At 39.2% G+C, this 11,698-nt stretch overlaps 1 protein-coding gene across 1 annotated transcript; it reads right to left on the bottom strand.

The window, feature by feature from the left end:
- Positions 1-6,900: 6,900 nt before the first annotated feature.
- On the bottom strand, positions 6,901-7,362 carry LOC130949729 (uncharacterized). The gene has a single exon (XM_057878374.1). It carries the CDS (start codon positions 7,360-7,362, stop codon positions 6,901-6,903), a length of 462 nt encoding a protein of 153 aa, XP_057734357.1.
- Between the last annotated feature and the right edge of the window lie 4,336 nt (positions 7,363-11,698).

Below are 11,698 nucleotides of genomic sequence, written 5' to 3'. Positions count from 1 at the left end.
ACATCACAACACCAAACTTAAAGCTTGCTTGTCCCTAAGCAAGTACTGGAACAAGAGAATGATGAATGGAATTCCAAGAGAAATGAGTCATTCTTGTGGAAGTCATGTCCCTGGTTTTATGGTGGTTTCATGTATAGCAACTTAGGTTCATTCCTTCACTAGTTTTCAGAGTTTTATCATGTCTTAGAATACTCACTTGATTGCATCCTTTTATTTATTGATCCTTTTTTTTGTCATTTCAGGGTTTATTTGTTTTCTTGGGCTAAGTGCTCTGTAAGGGGGCAACTCTTTAGAATAAGCTTTCAGCCAACACTCCCGAACCAGTTGGTTCAAGATGCTAGGTGTTGAAACACCCCTAAGGACTTACTTCCTCAAGTCTCTCCCCCATACATACACACCACAGGCACATGGTTTGTTTATATTCTTTCCTTGAGGTCTTGGTGTCCAGCACCTCTTTGGGCTACTAAATGTTCTGTAGCAAAGATTGCTCTTGATAGTGGACTTTTAGCTGATAATCCCGGGTTAGTTAACCCAAGTTACCAGGTGATAAGGCACCCCTGAGAGCTTAGTAATCCAAGCAGATCCTTGGTACAAGAACACCACAGACACATTCCTCAAGACTCAAACCCTTGGTGCCTAGCCTCTTTTCTTGCTATTTTCTTTTATTATACAACTTTGATTGTTCTTTCCCTTTTTCTTATTAGGATCTTGTTATTTAGTTAGCCTCATAGGGTGTGTTTAAGGCATAGGATTCATGACAGATAGTTGTCTTCCCACCTTGTTGGTGAACCAACTTAGCTAACTTATGATTACACCACAAAGTTAGGAACTTACTCCATAATATGAACTCCACTCTAGTCTTTTATAAAACACTCATTCTTTTCATTTGATTAAAAGGGACAAGCATACAATTAAGTAAGGAAAAGATGCAGTGACATTCAGACTAGCAAACATAGACCTAAACTGTGAGAAACTTAAAAACAGAATTGAAAAGGTTCCAACCACTACAAGAAAATACGCTTTTTGCCACGCTTTAAAAGCGTGCCGAAAAGTACAAAAAAGCGTGCCGATAGCTTTTCGCCACGCTTTTTGAGCTATCGGCACGCTTTTGAAAGGGTCACATCTGTCAGCGTGCCGATTGCTCTATCGCCACGCTTTTGTGGATCTATCGGCACGCTTTTTTTGTTGGCACGCTTTCTTTTCTTGCCACGCTTAAAAGCGTGGCCATAGGCCTTAACCTTTCAGTACGCTTTATAAGCGTACCGAAAAATGCACGTATCGCCACGCTTTTAAAACGTCCCAGAATGTATGCTTTGGGTACTCTTTAAAAGCGTACTAATAGGGGAAAATATGGCTACACTTTTTAAACGTGCCAATAGGATAAACGTATGAGGATATGGGTACGCTTATAAAACGTGCCAATAGATGAGGATATGGGTACGCTTATAAAGCGTACCGGTTGCCAAGTTATGGCCACGCTTATTAAGTGTACTTGTTGAACCCAAAATTAAGGTATAGCCACCCTTTTTAAGCATGCCCATAAGTTTGGTCAGAATTTTTTTTTATTAATCTTCCTAATATTTTGTGCAAAATTCATATAAAAATTTAAAATTATAGACCAAAATAAAATTATATATATTGAACTAATCCAACAAATATAAACTTTCCTATAAAAAAAGACATACATATAAAATTGTCATCATAAAAGTAGATTTTGATGACAAAGTACCAAAAAGTAAAGTCATAACAAGTAAATAAGAATTGTCATTCCAACAAGTGTCACATATCTACTTCTATATACTTAGTTACAAAATATCAAATTTCATGAGTAGTGTGATCATCCATTATGAGCTCCATTGTTTTTATCACTGCCCTGCAGAATTTTAAATAATCTTGTGTTAGTACATGTTATAAAATCGACTTCAATTAAGTCCAACAAATCCAATTCCAAATCCAAATTGATTAAACATGAAAATGGCAAAGCAACTTTAATTAGATCCTACAACATTGCATATTCAGCCATTAGAACAAAAAACACATATCAAACACAAAAGAAATAGTCCCCTATACATGGTCACAAAAGGATCTGTTCACACACAAATTTCAAATTATTGGAGCAGAGGAACAAACATTTACATGAGTAAAAAATTTTCAGAATTCTGGTTACATTTGGTTTTTTATTATTATCCATTAGCAGATTTGGTGTGTGGAGTCAAAATTGACTAAGCTAGAAATGGAAGAGGCAAGGAATAACAAGCAAGTCGGAAGAGAAGAGATGGTGTAAAGTGGACTCGCAGGTAACAAGTAATTAAAAGCTAAAAAGAATGCTACAATTCACAAGTGCATCATCATCATGCAATTGGTTTGGCTGAATGGTAAGCAACCCATCTGTAACTAAAATCCATATTCCTTTTCCCTAATTAATGCTACACTACCTCAGGATAGTAGTAATTAAATTCAGCCAGCAACATAATTCTCAATCAACAGTAATTCAATTCAGCCAGCAACATAAATTCTCAATCAACAATAATCAACAGTTCTCAATTCTCAATTCAGCCAGCATAAAATTCTCAATCAACAATAATCAACAATTCTCAATTCTCAATTCAGCCAACAATATAAATTCTCAATTAACAATAATCAACAATCCTTAATTCTCAATTCAGCCAACATAAATTCTCAATCAACAATAATCAACAATTCTTGATTCTCAATTCTCAATTCAGCCAACAACATAAATTCTCAATCAACAATAATCAACAATTCTCAATTCTCAATTCAGCCAGCAACATAAATTCAACATGAAAAATGAAATTCTATAATCTAAATCAAGGGAATGACAATAATACAATGCTTCAAATCCCAAGTCCCAAATCTACTACAATTTCTTCCATGTAAGGCATTAGCCATTATTCGTTAGGCTGAACTCTCAAGCAGAAAAAGAAGCAAACTTTTTCAACAATGAGCAAACCAAAACCTTTTAAACCAACAGTAACTAAGCATGTAAACCACCACCACTAGAAGCCTCAGAAAAAATTAAAATAAAAAAATATACTACAAAAGGGGTCTAAAATAGTAGAAGGTTATGAAACAGAAACTCTCATCGTAAAATTATGAAAGAAAACCAAAAAAATATTAAAATATTAAAGTTGAAGAGGGCAATAATCATACCTATTCACTAGTAGGTACTTTCCTCTTCAAGCAGTTTTCATGCAGTAGCTACATAACCAAAAAGTAAAATAAATTAAAATGAGAATGTAATAAACCATGTTCAACTTTTTGGCTTTTTACAATTAGTAAGAAATAATGGCAAACCTGGTAAGCAACTTTAGATTGGTTATATTCACCTCTTCTTTCCCAAACACCAACCACCAAAAAATCAAGAGAACCGTCACTTTTACATGGTTGTGTAAATCTCTGAAGCTCTGCAGATGCATAAAGAACCCACAAACCAAAGCTAATAACAACAATAATCGTGAAGAGAAGAAAAGATTTAGACATGGTTATTGTGAGTCTTGAAACAAATGCAAAACCAAAGAGGAAAGATCACTCTGTTTTTGAAAAATGGTTGCTGTTTTCCTACATTTATATATATATAACCAATCCTCAACGTAACCTCCTTAGAAGAATATTAATAATCAAGGTACTAAGTAACACAAATTAATGTTAGATCTTGTGAAACTGTGAAAGCGACAGCAATTGTAAGCCACTGGAATTTTTCTATTAACAGTTAATTCCAACTCAATTTTCAAGGAGCATATCTTAGTAATATTTTAATTTTACTATATTTGGCAATTGACATTAGAATCAACTTGAGAGAAACTTGTAATATTTTAATTTCACTTTTAATGGCAACTGTAAAAACCAAACAAGTGATGCGGTTGATCAGGAAAATAACATGGGTTTGCGAATTAGGAGGCATTAGTTGGTTATATCTGAGGGAATATGCCCAGCATAACTCTTTGCAAATGGATATTTTAATTTTACTTTGAAGGAACATAATGACCTCAATTTGACTCTGAAGGAATCTGATATACCCAATAGCTTTTAACAACACTGAGGCTGTGTCAGTCTGCAAAAAAAGTAAAATATAAATACCACACACCATAAAATTTAAATCCTCCATAGTCATATAATAAAGCATCATTTGAGTTTTCATAACCTGTATTCATAGTTTTCATAACCTATATTCAGTCAGTTTAAATCCTCTAATTAAATGTTAAGATGTTTTAGAGCTCATCTTAACACAACATTTAATTTGCTTTGCAAAAGATCTCTTCATAACCCCAATTTTCAATCTCAGATCAGATCAGTCCAGATACATTTTCAATCCATTGAACATTCAGGAAACAGCAACATTGATAATTCACATACATGTAAATGCAAGAGAAAAGGTTTACTAGAACTTTCAAAGAATTACCTCTTCTACAAGATCTCCAGCAATTCCTCTAACAAGTTCACACATATTATTTTTAGTAAATGATTCATTGATCCAGAAACTGATGTCCTTGTAACAAGGAGGATACTATAGAAGAAAAAGAGATAGAAAAGAATTAGAATTCACAGTTAAAATTTAGTAAGCACATGACATGATATGTGTATTTGTTAACAAAAATAAAAAAGATCAATAGATCCATAGTGCATACTTAGGAGCTTCAATTTATCTCCGAATTGTAATGTATCTTCCTTGTTCTATATAACAATACAAGCTAAAAATACCCTTCAAACACCCCAATAAAAATGTGCAATTTTGCCTTAAAATTTATTACAAGATCAAATTAAAGTCAAGCATGAAGAACAGAAAACCACCATGCTCATAATTGCTCCTATGAAAAAAGCTATACTCATCATGAACAGGTTAAATGCAAAATGCTTTCCAGAGATGTTTAAGTTTGAAAATCAAAATTACTATCTCAGGTAGATGTAAGAGCAGTTTTCTTTTCCATACAATTCTAAACTCCTAAAGTAAAAGCAATAATGCAGCACCAATGACCAATCACCATCCAGAAAGTAATAGAAAATGATCCGCAATGGAATAATAAGCAGAGAATTAACATTGAAAGAACGCACCAAGAATAATCCCAAGTAAACAAAATCGATAAAGCTAGCAAAAACAAACCTTGATGCCAGATGCGGGATGAGAGGCGAGCAGAACCGCGACACAGAGAGAGGCGAGCAGCACCACAACCAGGGCTGGGTTGGAGAAGATGAGGCTCAGCAGAACCGCGATAGAGAGAGGCGAGCAGGACCACGACCAGGGTTGGGTTCAAGAAGATTAGGCGAGCAGCACCGCGACAGAGAGAGGCGAGGAGCACCGCGACAGAGACAGGCGAGGAGCACCACGACCAGGGCTGGGTTCGAGAAGATGAGGCGAGCAGCACCGCGACAGAGATAGGCGAGGAGCACCACGACCAGGGCTGGGTTCGAGAAGATGAGGCGAGCAGCACCGCCACAGAGACAGGCGAGCAGCACCGCGACAGAGACAGGCGACCAGGGCTGGGTTCGAGAAGATGAGGCAAGCAGCACTGCGACAGAGACAGGCGAGGAACACCACGACCTCGGCTGAGTTCGAGAAGATGAGGCGAGCAGCACCACCACAGAGACAGGCGAGCAGCATCGCGACAGAGACAGGCGACCAGGGTTGGGTTCGATCGCGACGATGAAGCTGACGGCGCCTTAGCTTTTAGGGTTCGAGCCAGAAGACAAATTTTTAGGGTTTCTTTGTTTTACTGTGTAAGTTATTAGTGTGTGTTGTTGGGTAGTAAAAATTGATAACTTAGAAAAAAAAGGTTAAGTGTGGGAAAAATAGGTGGGAAACTAAATTTTTGAGGAGGGAACTCTATCGTCACGTTTTTGTACGGTGCCAAAAAACACAAGGTATGGCCACGCTTATTAAGCGTACCGGTTTCTTTCTATGGCCACACTTTCTAAGCGTGGCAAAAAAAAGCGTGGTGAAATATCAAATCAGTGGCCACTCTCGTAAAAGCGTGCCGATTTCTCTCTATGGGTACGCTTTTCAAGCGTGGCAGTAAGAAAGCGTGGCCAAATTTCAAATAAGTGGCCACCCTTAGAAAAGCGTGCTGATTGCCCTCTATGGCCATGCTTTTCAAGCGTGACAAAAAAAGCGTGGCCAAATCACAAATCAATGGCCACCCTCGCAAAAGCGTGCCCATAGACCACTTTTGGGCACGCTTTTAAAGCGTGGCAAGAAAAAAGGGTGCCGATAGGCCTTTTTTCTTGTAGTGAAGTAACGAGTAACTATTAATCAAAGGTGCATTTGGACTTCCAATTTTAACATTCTCAGTACATGGAATTAAGTAACAATACAACCTTTGGTGATGGTTTCTAGTTGCCCTCCTCTTTGTCATCATCCATAGTCATTGCTACTTCACTTCCTTGGATGAAGGTGCACCATTTCCTCATAAGGTTCCTGCAAAGTTATTAGAAGTTGCTTGCTCCCGAAACACTTGAAAAATAGTTAGCTTGCATGTATGCTTGTGAACTTCTGAACTGAATTTGGTGTGTGAACACCAAACTTAGTTCCTTGCCCAGTACAAAAGTTTGCATACATGCGGAGAACCTCATATCATGTTGTTAACAAAACCGTTATTAACTAAAGACTAAACTACAGCTAATTGGTTCCCCTGATTGGTTGGAGCTAGCAATGTGTTTTGGGGGTGTAGTGTGATTCTAACTAATATCTTTGGTGGAACACCAAACTTAGAATTAGACTTTCACTCTTGGAATGTTTTGGTATGGAACACCAAACTTAGCTCCTCGCAATACCGGGGAAACAACTTGTGATCTTTATTGAAATGAAAATGAAAATGAAACTACCTCAGGTTGGGTTGCCTCCCAACAGAGTGCTCTTTTAGCGTCGCTAGCTCGACGATTCCTCCATTACTTGAGATGATACTTTACTCTGGGGTTTTCCCCCATGTTGCCCATATAGTGCTTCAGCCTTTGTCCGTTCACAGTGAAAGTCCTCTCTGAACTTTCATCCATGATTTCTATATGTCCATATGGTGAGACTTTTGTGACAAGAAAAGGTCCGGACCACCTTGATTTGAGTTTTCCTGGGAACAGTCTCAATTTGGAATTGTAGAGGAGTACTTGTTCCCCCTTTTCGAAACTCTTGGGTGCAAGATGCAGGTCATGTCTTCTCTTTGCCTTTTCTTTATAAATTTTGGCATTTTCATAGGCTTGTGATCTAAATTCCTCCATCTCTTGCAGCTGCAAGATCCTCTTTGCACCAGCAACAATGCTGTCAAAATTTAGTATCTTGAGAGCCCAGAGAGCTTTGTGTTCCAGCTCCAGTGGTAAATGACAAGCTTTCCCATACACCAGTTGATATGGAGACATTCCAATTGGTGTTTTGAATGCTGTTCGGTATGCTCAAAGAGCATCGTCCATCTTTTTCGACCAATCCTTTCTTGATGCACCCACAGTCTTTTCCAAAATCCTTTTTAGCTCTCTGTTGGATATCTCAGTTTGCCCACTTGTTTGGGGATGGTAAGGTGTGGCAACCTTATGTTTTACCCCATATCGTAAGAGGAGAGCTTCTAGTGGTCTGTTACAAAAATGACTACCTCCATCACTGATGAGTGCTCGGGGGACTCCAAAATGGCTAAAGATGTTCTTCCTGAGGAAGTTCATGACTATCTTGTTATCATTTGCTGGAGTGGCAAAAGCTTCTACCCACTTGGAAATGTAATCCACTGCTACCAAGATGTATTTGTTTAAATATGAGGTTGGGAATGGTCCCATGAAATCGATTCCCCACACATCAAACAGTTCCAGTTCCAAAATGAAATTTTGTGGCATCTCATTTCTTTTGGGCAAGTTTCCAGATCTTTGGCATTCATTGCAGCTCTTTACTTGTTCTTTGGCATCCTTGAAAAGGGTGGGCCAAAGGAATCCTCTTTGTAACACCTTTGCTGCAGTTATGTCCCCTTCAAAATGGCCTCCATAGCATGAGCTGTGGCAATTCCATAGAACCTCTCGTCCTTTTTCTTTCGAGACACATCTTCTAAGGATTCCATCTGAACACTTTTTGAAGAGATATGGCTCATCCTAGACAAAATATTTTGCATCATTTATGAGCTTTCTTTTTTGATGTTTATTGATCCCTGGCGGTAGGGCCCCGGTTGCCTTGAAGTTGGCAATGTCTGCAAACCATGGTGCTTTGTGAATTGTCATCAATTGCTCATCAAGGAAGAGCTCGTTCACACTTGTATCATGTGTTCCACCTTCTGCTACCTTGTTCTCCACTTCTTTCTTATCTCTGATTTCAATATTGAATTCCTGCAACAATAAGATCCATCTTATTAGTCTTGGTTTTGATTCTTGCTTGGCAAACAAATACTTAAGTGCTGTGTGATCTGTGAAAACAATCACTTTTGCACCAATGAGGTATGATCTGAACTTGTCACATTGGTGGGCGAAATTGTGATCAATACAACTTCGCACAACTAACCAGCAAGTGCACTGGGTCGTCCAAGTAATAAACCTTACGCGAGTAAGGGTCGATCCCACGGAGATTGTTGGTATGAAGCAAGCTATGGTCACCTTGTAAATCTTAGTCAGGCAGACTCAAATGGGTATAGTGATGTATGAATAAAACATAAAGATAAAGATAGAGATACTTATGTATATCATTGGTGAGAGCTTCAGATAAGCGTATAAAGATGCCTTCCCTTCCGTCTCTCTGCTTTCCTACTGTCTTCATCCAATCCTTCTTACTCCTTTCCATGGCAAGCTTATGCAAGGGTTTCACCGTTGTCAGTGGCTACCTCTCATCCTCTCAGTGGAAATGTTCAACGCACCCTGTCACGGCACGGCTATCCATCTGTCGGTTCTCGGTCAGGCCGGAATAGAATCCAGTGATTCTTTTGCGTCTGTCACTAACGCCCCGCCTGCTAGGAGTTTGAAGCACGTCACAGTCATTCAATCATTGAATCCTACTCAAAATACCACAGACAAGGTTAGACCTTCCGGATTCTCTTGAATGCCGCCATCAGTTCTTGCCTATACCACGAAGACTCCGGTTAAAGAATCCAAGAGATATTCACCCAATCTAAGGTAGAACGGAGGTGGTTGTCAGTCACACGTTCATAGGTGAGAATGATGATGAGTGTCACGGATCATCACATTCATCAAGTTGAAGAACAAGTGATATCTTGGACAAAGAACAAGCGGAATTGAATAGAAGAACAATAGTAATTGCATTAATACTCGAGGTACAGCAGAGCTCCACACTTTAATCTATGGTGTGTAGAAACTCCACCGTTGAAAATACATAAGAACAAGGTCTAGGCATGGCCGAATGGCTAGCCTCCCAAAGTGATCAAAAGATCTCAAGAACAAAAGATTCCAAAGATCAGAAGCTTATAATACAATAGTAAAAGGTCCTACTTATAGAAAACTAGTAGCCTAAGGGTTACAAAGATGAGTAAATGACATAAAAATCCACTTCCGGGCCCACTTGGTGTGTGCTTGGGCTGAGCAATGAAGCATTTTTCGTGTAGAGACTCTTCTTGGAGTTAAACGCCAGCTTTTATGCCAGTTTGGGCGTTTAACTCCCATTTTGGTGCCAGTTCCGGCGTTTAACGCTGGAATTCCTGAGGGTGACTTTGAACGCCGGTTTGGGCCATCAAATCTTGGGCAAAGTATAGACTATCATATATTGCTGGAAAGCCCAGGATGTCTACTTTCCAACGCCGTTGAGAGCGCGCCAATTGGGCTTCTGTAGCTCCAGAAAATCCCCTTCGAGTGCAGGGAGGTCAGAATCCAACAGCATCTGCAGTCCTTTTCAGTCTCTGAATCAGATTTTTGCTCAGGTCCCTCAATTTTAGCCAGAAAATACCTGAAATCACAGAAAAACACACAAACTCATAGTAAAGTCCAGAAAAGTGAATTTTAACTAAAAACTAATAAAAATATACTAAAAACTAAACCAAATATACTAAAAACATACTAAAAACAATGCCAAAAAGCGTACAAATTATCCGCTCATCACACATGCAAAAACTATTGCTAGCAACTCCTTTTCAGTAGTGGTATAATTTCTTTGAGCATCGTTGAGGACTTTGCTAGCATAGTATATCACATGGACTAAGTTATCTTTCCTCTGCCCTAACACTGCTCCAACTGCAAAATCAGATGCATTACACATCAATTGAAAGGGCAAGTTCCAATCAGGTGGGGAAATGATAGGAGCAGAGGACAATCTTTTTTTTAAATTCTCGAATGCTAGCATGCATGTTTCATCGAAGATAAATGGTGTGTCGGATACAAGGAGATTGCTCAAGGGCTTGGCTATCTTTGAAAAATCTTTAATAAACCTTCTGTAAAAGCCAGCATGTCCGAAAAAACTTCTAATTCCCTTGACATCACTAGGTGGAGGAAGTTTTTCAATAAGTTCCACCTTAGCCTTGTCCACCTTAATGCCTTGGTTAGAAATTTTATGGCCAAGGACTATTCCTCCTGTCACCATAAAGTGACATTTCTCCTAGTTCAAGACCAGATTGGTCTCTTGGCACCTTTTCAATACCAAGGCTAGGTGATTCAGGCAGCTAGTAAAGGAATCTCCGAATACCAAGAAATCATCCATAAAAACTTCAATGAATTTCTCTATCATATCTGAGAAGATAGAAAGCATGCAACGTTGGAAAGTCGTAGGTGCATTACATAGCCCAAATGGCATGCGCCAATAAGCAAACACTCCATCTGGGCAAGTAAATGCGGTTTTCTCTTGATCTCTGGGATCAACCACTATTTGGTTGTATCCTGAATAGCCATCGAGAAAACAATAATATGCGTGTCCTGCGAGTCTTTCCAACATCTGATCCATAAATGGGAGGGGAAATGATCATTTCGTGTAGCCTCATTGAGTTTCCGGTAGTCTATGCACATCCGCCATCCTGTGACGGTCCTAGTAGGAATTAGTTCGTTCTTCTCATTGGGGACTACAGTGATTCCTCCTTTTTTGGGCACGACATGCACGGGGCTGACCCAGGGGCTGTCTGAGATCGGGTAGATTATTCCTCCCTGCCATAATTTCATAACTTCTTTCTATACCACTTCCTTCATGATTGGGTTAAGCCTCCTTTGGGATTGAATGGATGGTTTGGCATCATCTTCCAACAGTATCTTGTGCATGCATATGGCTGAACTGATTCCCTTCAGGTCATCGAGGGTCCATCCAATGGCATCCTTATGCTTTTGCAATACTTGGAGTAGTTCATCTTCTTGATCTTGGCTGAGGGATGAATTTATGATTACTGGGTAACTTTCATTCTTTCCTAAGTATGCATATTTGAGAGTGGGTGGCAGTGCTTTGAGTTCAAGTTTGGGTGCCTCTATCTTTTCATTCTTTTCCTTTTGTGCACCTTGTATGCGAATCTCTGTTGTTGCAACCTCTTTACTAGATGTTGACTCCTCCTCTGTTAACTATTCAGGTTCTTCCTCTTCAAAACTCTCTTGCACTTCCTCTTCAAGTGAGTCCAACCTCATACATTCCCCCAATTATTCTGGTGGGTAACTCATGGCCTTGAACACATTGATTGTCATCTTTTCATTGTGTAATCTCAGGGTGAGATCACCCTTTTGGACATCAATGACAGCTCCAGCAGTGGCTAAGAATGGCCTTCCCAAGATGATAGAGGCCTTGGCTTCCTCTTGCATATGCAGCACTACA

This window comes from Arachis stenosperma, chromosome 9 (genome assembly GCF_014773155.1).
Source record: "Arachis stenosperma cultivar V10309 chromosome 9, arast.V10309.gnm1.PFL2, whole genome shotgun sequence".
In the NCBI taxonomy this organism is placed as follows: domain Eukaryota; kingdom Viridiplantae; phylum Streptophyta; class Magnoliopsida; order Fabales; family Fabaceae; genus Arachis; species Arachis stenosperma.
Note: the sequence above shows the minus strand (reverse complement) of the source record. Positions and strands in the feature narration are given on the sequence as shown.